The sequence below is a fragment of the Eulemur rufifrons genome, chromosome 30 (genome assembly GCF_041146395.1).
Source record: "Eulemur rufifrons isolate Redbay chromosome 30, OSU_ERuf_1, whole genome shotgun sequence".
In the NCBI taxonomy this organism is placed as follows: Eukaryota; Metazoa; Chordata; class Mammalia; order Primates; family Lemuridae; genus Eulemur; species Eulemur rufifrons.
The window spans coordinates 52,557,118-52,573,577 of record NC_091012.1 but is presented as its reverse complement, the minus strand read 5'-3'; the positions used below and the strand labels follow the sequence as shown (position 1 = coordinate 52,573,577).

The 16,460-nt window shown below is 39.7% G+C and overlaps 1 protein-coding gene across 2 annotated transcripts; it reads right to left on the bottom strand.

The window, feature by feature from the left end:
- Positions 1 to 1,666: 1,666 nt before the first annotated feature.
- STEEP1 (STING1 ER exit protein 1) lies at positions 1,667 to 14,547 on the bottom strand. Of its 2 annotated transcripts, XM_069463606.1 has the most exons (7): positions 14,403 to 14,547; positions 12,151 to 12,268; positions 6,745 to 6,786; positions 4,671 to 4,809; positions 4,032 to 4,121; positions 3,338 to 3,430; positions 1,668 to 2,154 (listed from the first exon to the last, which is right to left on the bottom strand). In XM_069463606.1, the coding sequence occupies exons 1-7, from the start codon at positions 14,524 to 14,526 to the stop codon at positions 2,092 to 2,094; spliced, it is 669 nt and encodes a 222-aa protein (XP_069319707.1). In that variant the 5' UTR covers positions 14,527 to 14,547; the 3' UTR covers positions 1,668 to 2,091. The 2 variants fall into 2 exon arrangements, with proteins under 2 accessions (XP_069319708.1, XP_069319707.1); XM_069463607.1 differs by lacking the exon at positions 6,745 to 6,786 and having other exon boundaries at positions 1,667 to 2,154.
- Positions 14,548 to 16,460: the final 1,913 nt, after the last annotated feature.

Here is a 16,460-nt window from a genome sequence, read left to right as displayed (position 1 = left end):
TAATAATTGTGCCCCTATGTTCTTGGTGCTTTGGGGAATGAAATCATCTGCTGAGAGAGAGAGCTTGTAGGAAGAGGTTTGAGGAAAGTGGCTCTAAATTGTTCCTGAAGGAAACAGGAGAGTCGCTGACCCAATACATACAGAAGGATTGACTAGCTGTGGTGAGAACCCACCTGACATTGGAACCATAAATTCATGGTGTCTAATATCCACTCATTTACAAGACATGGACATTTAACTACTTGGATAAAAGATCAGAGAAAGGCAGATTGTAGGACTGATTCTAAATTGAGAGTTTGCAAGACAGATGTTATAGTATTAAAAGAAGGTAAGATTTACAACAGCACCAGAAAAATGAAGTACTTAGATATGAATTTAAACAAAATATCTGCAGGATCTGTACACAAAAACTATAAAGCACTAATGAAAGAAATCAAAGATCTAAATAAATTGAGAGATACATCATGCTCATGGGTTGGAAGATATAATATTATTAAGATGTCATTTCTCCCCAGTGTGATCTCTAGATTTTACATAATCCCAATCAAAATCCCAGAAAGAATATTGGAGATACCAACAAGCTGATTCTAAAATTTATAATGGAAAGGCAAAAGAACTGACAGGAGGCGGAGCTCAGGCGGTGATGTGAGCGATGGGGAGCGGCTGTAAATACAGATGAAGCCTCTCTCACTCACCTCCTGCTGTGCGGACCAGTTCCTAACAGGCCACAGACCAGTACTGGTCTGCACCCCAGGATTGGGGACTGCAAGTATAGATGATATCCAGGCTGCAGTCATGGGAGTTTGTGGCTAACGTGGAGTAAAGGTAAAGGTCATTGTCTGGAGTTGAGGTTAAAGAATTGTGAGGAGGTTAGGGTTAGTTATCCAAATGACGTTAATTCTTTCTCAGAATGAGGACAGGAAATGAGGTAAAGAGGAAGACCGCATCCGATGCAGGAGTAACTGGGAGGATGTTAACATAGCCCTACCCTGGGCCTTCCCAAGACCCCGCCCCTTTCTTTTCAAATTCTTGCTAGCTCACATCCAACCTACTTTTCCTTGCAAATAATAGGAAAAAAGCAAAGAAGGTCACTCCATTATTTCACAGCAGCACCTCACAAACATGCCCTGGAAGTTGCACCTACTAAGTGCAACTTATTGTAGATAATACAAGTAGGTTAACACACCTCCCATCCCAATACTTGTAATACAAGCAAACTAATAAAAACATGGGTACAAATACATGGCTATTGATATCATTGAAGCAGTGTGACATAAAATAATATCCATACATACAACACTCCTCTACAAATAGCAAATATAAAATAAAACATACCTGACAGATAATTTTGTTTATCTCAGTATCATTTCTTGATCTCTAATGTCTCCCTCCCATGTACCCACACAGGGAAGCAGTACTCTTAGCTAGCTAACTGAATGGTAACTCCTTTGGGTTACTTACTGAGACCCTATTTTCATGCGGTTCTGAGCTATCCTACCCCCTCACTGCAATCTAGCTTTTCCTTAAGTATAAAGTCTGATCTGGGATGGCTCATCTACAGCTTCAATATCTGAAATAAAGGAAGCTTTATGCAGATTTTGGCTTTTAATGATTCTTCCCTGACAGTAGAAAGATTCAAACCATAGCCAATTCCAAGAATCAAGACAGGGTTACTTAAAAGGATCTGACTTGCTGAAACTAAATATAATTCATGTTGCTTTTCTCTCTGACATGCCATAATATTTTTTCAAAAAATCTTTAAAGATTTTATTAGCTTTGAAGAAGGAATAAAAACAGCCATTTTAGAAACTACAGACACCCAAGCACTGATCTATTCATAGTTTCTACGTAGCTGAAGTTTACATCAAATGGACAAAAAATAGCACAGAAAAGATTTTAAAAAATCCATCTCCCGGGAAGCAGGTCAAATGGACTCAGTTAAAGATCTCACTGAATGTAGGAGAATCTATGAGAAGCAATGTAAAGCCTTCAGCTGGGACATATATAAGAATCAGTCCATGTAATGAAGAAGTTACTTTTCTTCCTTATCTAAATGCTTGCCTCCAGTCTGTGCTCAGAGAAAGGTCGTGGTCATTTGAACTGGTTGTCAATCAACGTCCCCTTCATTTTCGCTTTCTTGGCTTCGAGTTCAGCCTGGAAAGCAAAAAAAGTGTTATGTCTTAATACATGACATAAAATTCTTATTTTCCTTCCTTATTCTAACCACCCCCAAACACTCTCCCTTAATGTTCATTTAGTGTACAAACTAGAACAGTGGTTCTAAAATCATTATGCATCTCTAGCAACAGCTTTCCAACCTTTCTGATGTTATAGCACACATAGAAAATGCTATTTGTAGGCAAAACGGGTAAATAGACAAGGCTGCAGCGAAAGGAAGTAAGGGCAGGGATTCCAGCAGCCCCAGCACCCCATCCCCCAAGGGCTGAGGGACTCTATATCATGGCATACCAGTATCCTGTTCTTGGCAGAACAGGAAGAAGAACATCATTCTAGAACAGTGCTACTTAAAGTTGTGGTAGTCCATGAACTGTGTTTGTTATCAGTCCATGCAAGATATGTATAAAAATTGAGAGTAAGCATTCAGAAACTTTTATAGTAATTTGACAGAGTAATAATAATCTAATAAATATTAAGGTCAATTTATGATATAAATTACAAATCTGTTCATGACAAATTGGAAATTTAAAAAAAAGAAAGCACTGATCTTTCACCTTAGAAAGTTTGAGAGGCACTGCTCTAAACCACTACGGCAAGGCAAAGCAATTCCCAGGACCGTGGTACCACCTCTGTCACCAAAACTCCACTCATTAGAAGAGACTGGTATACCTTTTGACCAGGCACCAATAAAGTGACGACTGATTTTAATGAAATATTATAAGTAAATTATTACCAAAAAAGCAAAAATCTAGGCACCATCATATATAGATGTACATGCTCTAAGATGATCCAATGACTAATGCAGAAAACCACCAGTGCTTTTAAGAAGCAACAACCAACCCCAATTCTGGTATCATCAAGGTAGCACTATCATATGCCATCATTTCCTGGAAGAGCAACCAAAAACTCTGACCTTGGACAAGTAGCAGATTAAAATATCCTAATTAGGGCTATCTAACAAGTATCATGAGTTGGGGCCTTGATCCTGTGGTCACTACTACAGAGCCGGATACACCAACAGTCATAGATCAGGGTTAGAAAGCTGGCAGCCAACTACCCTAATAACTCCCGGTAGACTTTCTCAGGGTTTGCCTGCCTGCTGGAAGGTCTTTCAGACCAAGAAATCCAAAGAATCCCCTTGCTACCCCATGCTACTCACCAGCTCTTGCAGTCGCCTCTTGCTCATGCCTTTGCGCTCCAGCTGTTTTTCGATCACTTTGGCATTCTGTGCATATGAGTCGGCAACTTCTCTCTGAAGGAAAACAGTGTTTTTACACTAGCAGCCTTATTGAGGAATAACAACAAAGACCATAAGTAGTAAATTATACTACTCAAATCATGAAATCATTACTGAAATGGCAAGACTCTGCTCCCTTTCATATCTGTACCTTTTCAATAATCCAGGAGAGTTCAGGTTTCAACCGAAGCCATTTGTAAAATAACACATAACATCTCTTGGTAAACATCATTATACTGAAGTACTATAAAGGTAATTGCTGCTATTGCTAAGGGCAGACTCACAAGCCATCAGAGCTGGACTAAAAGGGACCTGCAGCGATTTAGTCCAACAGTTTTTCAAATGAAAAGGGATAAGGGCTTTGCCCTCTAAGGCATCTCAAAAAACCGTATGAAAAAAATAAGTCACTGATCTCATCTAACTCCCTCATTCTCATTTTACAGATCTCTCTGAGACCCAGGGACATAGGAACTAGCCCAGTCATAGAGTTTCTTACCAGCAGAGCAGGGTCTAAATGCAAAGTTTCTATTTGTCTGGTACTCGGAGGCTCTAGCTCTGGAGTCCCTTTTCCTCCCTGACCCCAAACTCCATTTCTCCTGAGAGCAGAAGCACTTACAGCCTCAATCTCCTCTTCTTCTTCATCAATGGTGGACACAGTGACAGAGCTGAACTTGCCCATGTCTTTAGTCCGTTTGGTCATCATCACCTGGAGTGGCAGGAATAGGAGTTAGCCTAATTCACCACAAGAAGATCCATGAGTGGGGTGTCTGTGTGCACATGCATGTGTGCAGGGCTGTGTGTAAGGGGGACACCTACCTCTTTGGGACAGGCTGACCTATCTAAAAGTGCCAATGTTTTTATTTACATTATAGTTTTCTAACATTTGCCACCAGGGGTTTTTAAAGAATACTGAAAAATCAGCCTAGTTCATTCAGTTTTTAATTGTTTACACTGGAGAAAGAAGAAATTTGGAAGGGAATAAATGTGACTAAAAACCATACAACTTCTAACTATAGAAAAGAAAAAAATACATAATAGGTGTTACAATTCTGTAATATCTGCTCATACACAAAAATGACATTTTCTTAATAGAGAATCTACCTCTTAAGAAGAGAAAGAAAAAGAGACAGAAAAAAAAAGATAAAGCCAGCAAGCATGCATGCATAAAGGGCAGTTTTTCATGCACCGTCATCTTATTTAAAAATTTGGTCTAAATCTGTAGCTATCTTAAGCAGTCTCCTTCAGTGATAATTACCTTCTTAGGGGGCTCTTGTTTCTGCGTATATATATTCGTTTTCCCAAAACCCTGGCCAAACTTGACTACTGCTCCATCCACAATGAAGGTCACGGGAGCATTCTTCGGCTGGGACTGGTAGAAGAGTGGCAGTCCACACCTGCAAACAGCATAGTGAATCTCTGGGAGGCCTGAGAATGCAAATCCCCAAAACAGCAATTCAAAAAGCATGCTTAGACTCTGGGAATATTTTTGTTTGTGGCATAAACTAATGATCAGCTCTTCCCAGTGTTTCCCAAAACTACTCAATAAGAATCATGTAAGTGCTTGTTAAAATTGCTGGTCAGATTCCTAGGACCTTCCCCAGAAGATCTCATTTGGCAGTTGGTAGGGGGTAGGGTTGTGAGACCTGAGAATCTGTCATTTTAATCAGCATCCTAAGCAATTCTTACCATTAGACAAGTCTGGGAAACACTGGCTCACGCTACTGATTGCTGTTCAGTCAAAATCGCTGCCATTCTTCCTAGGCATCTCAGTGACTAGTTTGGGCATTTTGTCTAGTCTTTTCTGTTTTGTTTTGCCTTTGCAGTATCAAGAGGAAACAAAGGCTCCACTGCAGTGGTTGGCAAACTAATCCCTGTAGTAATCGCCATTTTCTCTGGCTGGCCATATTACACTTTTTGAACTAAACACAGTAGACCTGTAAGATGTGATAAAACCAATTTTATCGATCAGGTGTGCCCAGGGGCTAAAATGCCTTCTTACCAATTTTCTCCTCTCCAATTCTCCTAGTATGACTCCTCTGCTAGCCAAGATGTAACTGTAGTTTCATCAAGATTGAACTTACTATATATATTCTCATTATTAACAGCCCTAAAGTTAGAAATTTTTTTTTTTGCTTTAAATATCACTCCCTAAACTAAGGTTCAATAGGTCTAAGGTCCTATAAAAGGCTTTATAAATAGGTCTGGATTAAATTACACTACATTACATTTACCACATGACCCAGCAATCCCTCTCCAAGAGAAAACACATGTTTCCATCAAGATTTATACTATAAGGCCGGGCGCGGTGGCTTACACCTGTAATCCTAGCACTCTGGGAGGCCGAGGCGGGAGGATCGCTCGAGGTCAGGAGTTCGAGACCAGCCTGAGCAAGAGCGAGACCCCGCCTCTACTAAAAAATAGAAAGAAATTATCTGGCCAACTAAAAATATATATAGAAAAAATTAGCCGGGCATGGTGGCACATGCCTGTAGTCCCAGCTACTCGGGAGGCTGAGGCAGTAGGATCGCTTAAGCCCAGGAGTTTGAGATTGCTGTGAGCTAGGCTGACGCCACGGCACTCACTCTAGCCCGGGCAACAGAGCGAGACTCTGTCTCAGAAAAAAAAAAAAAATATTTATACTATAATGTTCATAGAAGCTTTATTGGTAATAGACCAAACCAGAAACAACTCAAATGCCCCTCAACAGGTGAATGAGTAAACAAATTGTACAACGAATTACTACTCAGCAATAAGGAGGAACAAGCAGTTGATACACATAACTTGGATGAATCCCAAAAACATTATATTAAGTGAAAGAAATGAGGCACAAAAAATAAATCTTACATAATACTTAGAATACATATTGTAGAACTTATAAAAAATGTTAAGAAAGGCAAAACCACAGTGACAGAAAGCAGATCAATGCCTGCCTGGGGAGAGAAGTGGGGGAAGGAGATTGACTACAAAGAGCACACAGGGTGCTGGAAATGTTTTATAGCAGGGTGGTGGTGGTGTTACGTGACTATATACTTTTGCCAAAACTCATCAAATTGTACACTTACAATAAGCAAATTTTATTATATATAAATTACATCTCAATTTTTTAAAAATTATGCTATACTAAAAACTCATTTTTGTGGCCAACTGGTCAGGGATGTAACTTTCACTAACCTCTTCAGGGAGCATATTGGTATTTCCGTGTAAAGTGTGAAGGCAGCTGAGATTATAAGAATAAAGACATAACATAGAGTTGTATTCAAATAATTATTTTTCTAACATTGTGCCTCTACTTGCCTGTGCTTGGAGAAACCCACACTGTTAGTACTTACTTCGCACACTTCTTCCTATACTGTCGTTCAATGCCTTCTGGCCTGCACAGAAAATAGAAGTTAAAAAATAGAAAGATATGAACAAATCCCATAACCTTTCAACCTCATTTCCTCAAATGCTGAAAGGGCCTTTCAAAAGTTTTCATTTAATAGATCAACTGGTTAAACATTCCTTTCTTCCTTCAACAAACACTTACCTGATATGGGCCAGGTATCTCCCTGACAGAAGGAGAGAAGCAGTATAGTAGTTATAGACATGGCAGCAATAGTAGTTGTAGTAATAACAGCAGCAACCACTCATACAGCTTTTACTATGTGCCAGGAGCTATTCTAAAGTATACATGTATTAACTGATTTAATTCTCACAACCACCCTGTGAGGCAGGTCATATTACTTATTCCCACTTTACAGACAAAGGAACCTAAGAACAAAGAATTACATGATGTGCCCAAGGTCATAGAACTAGGAACAGAGGAGGCTGAATTCAAGCTCAAGAGCCCACATGCCACTGCCTTAGATAACCAACTCATAGGGACAAGGACTCAGTTCTACCTACCTGCCTAACAGAAACCTGGGACTCATCTTCGATTCTTCTCTTTCTCACATCTACTTCTTCAGCAAATCCTGTGGATTTTATCTCCAAAAAAAGATCTTGAACCCATCTTCTTTTCTCCACTTTCCTGTCATCATCTTGGCCTAACCACCAATATCAATTCCCTGGACTACAGCAACAGCTTCCTGACTGGTCTCACTTCCCCTCCCTCTGTGCATTTCAATTTTTTAATAGGTCACATATGTACACAGTATACATAAGAGTATAAAATGAAAAGTAAATATCTTCGCCATTTGTCCTCCACCCACACCCAGTTCCCTTCCCAAGAGGTAAATACTGTTTCTGGTTTCTATTGTTCATCCTAGAGACAGTTGACACGTATACAAGCAAAGAACTCTGATATACAAAGAAAACACTTTTTTCCTTTTGTAGATAAATGTACCATTTATACTGTTCTCTACTTTTTTTGTTCACTTAAAAATATTTCTTGGATAATATATGTGTGTATATATACATATATACATGATCCTTCCATATCTATAAAGAGCAATTTCATTCTTTATGAGGGCTGCATTGTATTCCTTTGTATGGATGAACCAAAATAACTTTTACCTGTTGGATAAATTCCTAGAATTGTGTACAATTTAAATCCTGGTATTATAGATACTGTCAAATTTCTCCCTATAGCAGTTGAACCAATTTGTACTCCTACCACCAACATGTTAAGAGTTCCTGTTTCCCTACAGTCTCACCAACACTGAATGATATTAAACTGCATGACTATCATTCTCACATGTGAAAAATGGGATCTCATAATTTGTATTTCTTTTTCTAAGAGTGAAGTTATAAATCTTTTCATAAATTTAATAGTCATTTGCATTTTCCTTTTTTAACTATTAGTTCATATCCTTTGGCTACTGAGTTACCTTCTTATTTTATATTAAGGCGACCTGCAAATATTAAAGGGCCTGGAAAATATTTCTTCTCCAGTTCGACTTTTTCCACCATATGGAAATTTTAGATTTTTCTGTGTTCAAAGCAATCTTCTTTTTTTGTGTGTAATAACTTATAAAATTCTCTAACAAATAAATAACCTGATTTAAAAAGGGGCAATGGACCTGAATAGACATTTCTCCAAAGACATACAAATGGACAAGGAGTTTATATGAAAAGGTATTCAACATCACTAATCATCAGGGAAAAGCAAATCAAAACCACACACCAGCTAAAATGGTTATTAAAAAGACAAAAGGTAAGTACTGGTGAGGATGTGAAGAAAAGGGAACCTTTATACACTCCCCAATTTACAATGTAAATTAGTATAGCCATTATGGATAACAGTATGGAGTTTCCTCAAAAAATTAAAAATAAAACTACCATGCAATCCAGCAATCCCACTTCTTAGTATATATCCAAAGGAAATGAAATCACTATCTTAAAGAGATGCCTGCACTCCTATGTTCATTGCAGCATTATTCACAATAGCCAGGAAATGTAAACTACCTAAATGTCCCTCAATGGATAAATGAATAAAAGTGTACAACTTGATGTTCTGATATACATATACATTGTGAAATGATCACCACAATTTAAGCTAAATAACAAATCCATAACCGTACACAGTTACCATTTTCTTTGTGGGTGTGTGCCTACATGCACGCATGTGGTGAGAACACTTAAGATCTACCCTCCTAACAAATTTAAAGAGTACAACATAGTATTGTTACCTATAGTCACCATACTGTACATTAGATCTCTAAAACTTTTTCATGTTACAGAACAGAAACTTTATATCCATTGAACAACATCCCATTTCCCCCCACCTCTAGCCCTTGGCAACAATCATTCTACTCTCAGCTTTTGTGAATTTGACTATTTTAGATTCCACAAATAAGTGAGCTCATGAAGTATTTGTCTTTCTGTATCTGGCTTATTTCACTTAGCATAATGTCCTCCACGTTCGTCCATGTTATCACAAATGGCAGGATTTCATTCTTTTTTAAGGCTGAATAATGTTCCTCTGTGTGTGTATGTGTGTGTGTGTGTGTGTGTGTGTGTATGCTTTTATATAATAACAAACCCACTCCTGTGATAGTGATATTAATCCATTCACCAGAGCAGAGACCTCATCAATCCATTAATCCATTCATGAGCACAGAGGGATTAAGTTTCCAACACACGAACCCTGGCCAACAAGGGAGCACACTGAGTGGACCTTTGGAAAGACTGTTCATGATTAGAGCAGTGGCTATGACAATCAAGGGAGAAGTTGACCCTGGCTTGTTGGTAAACTCTAACAGCTATGGCCCAACAGAGTCACTTGGCCAGAGGCCACCAGCCTGGCACTACCTGGCCCTAAGGCTAGGCCTAAAGCTGGCTCACCTCCAGGACCAGGCTGGTTGGATTTTGGGGATTCTACTCCAGTCTAGAGCCACCCAGCAGTTTTCTGGCCTAGAGGTAAGGGCATCTGCCCTATAGTGCCATAGGAGCCCCTGGCCTAGTTGTGTTGTTAGATTATTTCCTGTATTAACTTAATACACATTAACTTAATATATAAGATACTATTACATATAATTACACATAAATCTATATAATATTTTAGTGATCCTAAAGATTGTCAGTTGATAATTTTCAAAATCAGAAACCTAAATAATGAGGGGAGACGAAGCACAAGAGAATGAATTAGCCTTAGATAGAGCATGTTATTTATAAACCTTCCTATACACTATAATGAAAATTTTCCCTGATGTTTCCTGGAGGGCTTTCCTTTGCAAATTTCATAAAGTGCTCCCAGTTGTACCTTATATATAACCAATTTTCTCTTCAGTTGCTCAATTTTAAAAGCCCAGTTGTCATAATGGTGCTTGATGCCTGATTTGCTACTGAAAGTCATCTAGCAGTGGTTTCTAATTCTTTTCCATTAGTGTGGGCTAACAACAGTTTGGTTTCTTAAATTAAACATAGCTAGATGTCAGCCTATAGCTTTTTCTGGTCAACACTAGAATATAAGTTCCATAAGGGCAGGGATCTTTGCTTGTTTACTGGTTATACTGGGTTGGGTAGTGTCCCTTAAAAATTCATGTCCTTCCAGGAACCTCAGAATGTGACCTTATTTAGAAACAGGATTGTTGCATATATAATTAGTTAAGATGAGGTCATACTGGAGTAGGATGGGCCCTTAATCCTATATGACTGGTATCCTTATGAAAAGAGGAGCAGAGACACAGGGAGAATGCCATGTGATGATGCAGGCAGCGATTGGAGTGATGCATTTATAATCTAAGGAACACCAAGAATTGCTGCAAACACCAGAAGCTAATGAGGGGCAAGGAAGGGTCCTCCCCTAGAACCTTTACAGAGAGCATAGCCCTACCAACCCCCTGATTTCAAATTTCTAGGCTCTAGAACTATGAGGCAATTAATTTCTGTTGTTTTAAGCCACCCAGTTTGTTATTTTACTATGGCACCTCTACCAAACTAATACACTGGTATGGTTCAGGCTTCTAGGACAGTACTTGGCACATAGTAGGAACTCAGTAAATGAAATATCTGCTGAATGAATGGTTGGGCTTTTTGATTCCCTAGGATTGACCTCTTTGTGGCATCTGACACCCATTGGTGCCACTCCCTCACCCCCACCACACACTTCTTGAAACTCTCCTATTTTCCACATCACTGGTTCTCCTGGTTCTATTCCAATTCTTTTGTCTGCCATTTAAATCTTCCATCCTCTCTTCTTGCTCCACACTTTATATAATTTTATCCCTTCTCAGGTTTCAGTTCCCAATATATACCAAGGACTCCCAAATCTAAAACAGATCTAAGCATATCACTCCCCTGCTTATAAGATGGAGATGGCTCTTCATTGCCTAAAGTCCAAACTTGTCCACTTTAGCATTTTACTCTGTCCTCACCCCAGTAGGCATGAATGCTTTCTTGTAAAGTAACCTCTGCTCCAGCCACAAAGGACTATTCAAATTTCTCAAGCACACCATATTTGATACTTTTAATGTTTCCATACCCCCTCTACCTGGAATGTTCCTCATCCCCTCCATCTACCTGGTGAAGTCCTAGTTCAGGGCAAACACAAACACCATCATCTTGCAGGGCCTTTCCTGACCACTGTTCAAGCAGAATGGCACACTCACACCTGTCTTCTCATAGCCTTTTCTTCACACCACCAGTATTTCTTCCTACCACAGTGGTAGACCATTTCCTCACTGAGCCACAAGCTCTTTAATGATAAAGATCATCTCTTATTCATCTTCACAGATCCAGTACCTAGCTCAGTGCCTGGTACCTGCTTTGCTCCAAAAGATTACAGGTTGAATAAACTCATTCAAACCTGTAATTTGTACCCAAATTACAGCTATTGAAGAGCAATGGAATCATATCTCAGCACCATTTCAACAAAGCACAATAAAGATACTGCTGCATTAACTGAAGTTAGAAAACTACCACAAATGTCAAAGTATTGGGCCCAACTAGATGATGTGTTCAACGCTAGACGGGATATTTATTTATTTATTTATTTATTTTTGAGACAGAGATTTGCTCTGTTGCCCGGGCTAGAGTGAGTGCCGTGGTGTCAGCCTAGCTCACAGCAACCTCAAACTCCTGGGCTCAAGCGATCCTCCTGCCTCAGCCTCCCGAGTAGATGGGACTACAGGCATGCACCACCATGCCTGGCTAATTTTTTCTATATATATTTTTAGCTGTCCTGATCATTTCTTTCTATTTTTAGTAGAGACGGGGTCTTGCTCTTGCTCAGGCTGTAGACGGGATATTTATATTCTTCAGAAATAGACCCCAACACAATAGAGAAATCCTAGACAAAAGTATCAACCTCTTACCTCCGAAGATACATGGTTTCCTCATCTTCTGTGTTACAAAACTTGTGGGCGTGTTTGGCAGCATCAATTACACGGGACCGGTCCCGGGGCCTCATGGGCAATTTCTCTAACTGACAGTCTGAAGGAATGGAGAAAGACTGTCACTAGAGTCACTGCAAAATATCTTGAGCCAATCAGAAGTTTTTAGTCAGGCACTTTGCGCTATAATTTTCTACTATAACTACTATGCTTACTTAAACCTATTATTGAATTTTCTGACTAAAAATGACTTGGTGTCAGGAGACTATAACTACCCTAGTGATTTGGCAAATCACTTCCTCCCTCAGGGAATTTTTCCATATTTGAAAGATGTGTGGATTATATTATTTCAAAAGTCCTTCCCAGCACAGTAATTTAGTTTCTACAAGTATTTCTGAGATCATAGTACCCTTGGTTTGTGTTATAATGCATTAGAATCAGAAGAGACAATCAAGCATCCCGGAATGAGGAGGGCATTGGGGAAAGTGGATATGTGCTAAGAAAAGGAGAGAGAGAGAAGGCGATATGATATATAGTATGCAAATGACCCATCCTAGTTGGAGGAGTTTTAATCTGAAAACAGTGAAAACCTAATACAGGAAACAAATTAGGTATAGTTATAAAGCAGACTGAATATTCATAAAATGCAAATTAAGTACCTAAAGGATCACAGAGAAAGTCAAGTGGTCAGAGTGATTAGAGATTAACAGAGGAGGTTGAGAAAGGCACTAGAGAATACTAGGCAGTTTACATGTTAGCTCATTTACTCTTCATAATGAATGGCTAAAGTAGACATTTATTATTCCGATTTTAAAGATGAGAAAATTGAGGCTTAGACAGGGTAAGAGATCTACCATGCACCTAATGAGAAGCAGAACAAGAATTCAGACCCAACTCTAAGTGATTCAAAAGCTCACCTCTTTCCACCACATCTTCTTACCAAGAAGTCATTTATTCAATAAATATGCAGGGAAAGCAAGAGATTATGGTGCCAATCCAGATGAGAGATGATGGTGGCTTGGACTAGACTGGCAGAAATGGAGGTGGTAAGAAATAGACGGATCCTGGATATATTTTTCAAGGAAGCACCCACAGGATTTGTTGATAGACTGGACAGATGTAAGATATGTGAGAGAGAGAATCAAGAATGATTCCAGGGTTTTGGTTGAATATTGGATGAACAGTGGTACCACTGTAACAGGGAAGACTATAAGAGGAACAGTTGGAGAGCAGGGTGTAGGGGATCATGAACTCAATTTTGAACAAGATACATTTGAGAAGCCCATTAGACATTCAAGTGGAGAATGTTAAGTAGGCAATTGGAGTTTGAGGAGAGATGCAGGTTAAAGATGAACATCTGGGAGTTATCGGCATATAGGTAGCATTTAAAGCTTGAGAATGATTGAGATCACCTGGAGTGTGAGTATAGCGTGAGAACAGGCAAGAGTACTGAGCTCTAGGGCCTTGGAATGTTGAAAAGCCTGAGAGAGAAAAGGGAGCCAGGCAAGAAGGGGCAAAATCTGAGGTAGGAGGAATATCAAAAGAGTGTGGAGTCTCAGAGGCAAACGAAGAACGTGTTTCAAGAAGAATGGAGTGATTGTCTCAAATACCACTGAGAGGAGTCAAATGAACACTGATAATTGGTCACTGGAACTGATGACATGGGGTTCAGTTAGTAACCTTAACAAATACGGTGTTTAATGATGAGGTGAGAAGGAAAGCCTGCCCGAAGTGAGGTCAAGAGGGAATGAGAAGTGAGGATGCAGAGACAGCCAATGTAGGCAACTCTATTGAGAAGTTTTGCTATAAAAGCAGCAACAAAATGGGGTTAAAGCTGGAGGGGAATACAGAATCAAACGAGGGTTTTATTTTCCCTTGTTCTAAGATGAGAACTATTAAAGCATCTTTGTAGCCAGCAGAAAAGTTATAAAGTTTCTAGAGACGATAGTTTTTGAAGACAGTGGGTTGAGAGGGAGATACAGTTTATTTTTTTCTGAAGGGCTTGATTAGCTTTGCGGGAGGTCTGCATGCAGAGATACAAAGTTAAACAGAGAACAAACAAACAAAAAAAGCCCTGGAGAGGGGCGGACATGTGTAGGGAGGATTTCGACAAAAAAGGAAACCCCACCAATCTTCAATGACAGGTGATTCTGACGTCACAGCCAGAGGAAATTGGCCCTCAGGAACCTGAAGCCTCGCTCCTTGTAGATGTCCCCCAGCTCCCGACTACTCACCCAGCACCAGGACCATCTGGCCGCACAAACAGTAGTACACGTGGAGGGGCTTCTCACCGTCGTCATATTCCTCCCGATCCCGGGTGTCGGAGCAGACTACCGACCGCGACACTACTTTCGGCATAGTTCAGAGTAACAGCCTGAAAACCCCACCCCAAGGAAGAGGATCGCGCAGAAATGACGTCACATGCGCGCCTTGTGCCTTTTCTCTTCTGCAACGCTGGTCACGTGTTAGTAGTAGTCATATAAACTTCCGGGCGGTCCCATCAGGCTAAGATGCACGGGGGCCGTCTGGAGCCGCCCAGAACTTACTTTGCCTTGGCCAAGTTTGCTGGGACTGATTTAGTTGTGACACTCTTAATATTATTTAAATTATTTATTTATATTTCTACACATGCATGCATATGTGTATATATACATATGTGTAAAACCAGATATAACAGGACTGTACATATTATATATACATAATACAAATTTCAGGTGTGTCTCTAAATATGATCTTGATTTTAATGGCAGTATTCAGAATGAGTACCTAATGAAGTAGAGGAACCTTTTTTTGTTTAGTTGATATAATTCACATAACATAAACTTCACCCTTTTAAAGTCTATTATTGGGGCCTGGCAAGGTGGCTCACACCTGTAATCCTAGCACTCTGGGAGGCCGAGGCGGGAGGATCGCTCAAGGTCAGGAGTTCGAGACCAGCCTGAGCAAGAGTGAGACCCCCCCCCCCCCCATCTCTACTAAAAAATAGAAAGAAATGATCTGGCCAACTAAAAATATATATAGAAAAAATTAGCTGGGCATGGTGGCGCATGCCTGTAGTCCCTGCTACTCGGGCGGCTGAGGCAGAAGGATCACTTGAGCCCAGGAGTTTGAGGTTGCTGTGAGCTAGGCTGATGCCACAGCACTCACTCTAGCCTGGGCAACAGAGCGAGACTCTGTCTCAAAAAAATAAAATAAAATAAAATAAAGTGTATTATTGGGTGGTTTTTAGTATATTCACAAAGTTGTGCAACCATCACCACTATCTAATTTCAGAACATTTTCATCATCTCAAAAAGATATCCCATATCCATTAGCAGTCACACCTCCCCTCCTACCCAGCCCCTGGCAGCCACTAATCTACTTGTCTCTATAGATTTCTCTATTCTGGACATTTCATATAAACAGAATCATACAACATGTGGCCACTTGTCTGATTTCTTTCACTTAGCATAATGTTTTCAAGGTTCATCCATGTTGTAGTATTTCATTCCTTTTTATGGCTTAATAATATTTCATCAGATGGATATACCACATTTTGTTTAGCTATTTATCAGTTGATAGACATTTGGCCTGTTTCCACTTTTTGGCTACTATAGATAATGCTGCTATGAATATTCATGTACAAGTTTTTGTGAGGACATATATTTTCAATTCTCTTGTGTGTATACCTAGAAGTGGAATTGCTGGGTCATATGGTAAGTCTATGTTTAACCTTTTGAGGAACTGCCAGAGTGTATTTTATTTTATTTTATTTTATTATTATTATTTTTGAGACAGAGTCTCACTCTGTTGCCCAGGCTAGAGTGCTGTAGCATCAGCCTAGCTCACAGCAACCTCAAACTCCTGGACTCAAGCAATCCTACTGCCTCAGCCTCCCGAGTAGCTGGGACTACAAGCATGTGCCACCATGCCCGGCTAATTTTTTCTCTATATATTTTTTTAGTTGTACAAATCATTTCTTTCTATTTTTAGTAGAGATGGGGTCTCCCTCTTGCTCAGGCTGGTCTCGAGCTCCTGACCTCGAGCGATCCTCCTGTCTTGGCCTCCCAGAGTGCTAGCATTACAGGTATGAGCCACCGTGCCCAGCCCAGAGTGTTTTTTAAAGTGGCTGTACAATTTTACATTCCCACCAGCAATATATGAGGGTTCTGATTTCTCCACATTCTTGCCAATAATTGTTTTTGTCTGTCTTTTTTTATTATAGCCAACTTAGTGGGTATGAAGTGGTATCTCGTTGTGGGATTTTAAAAATTTTTTTATTTAAATCACAGAAAAGAAGGTATCATTGCAGT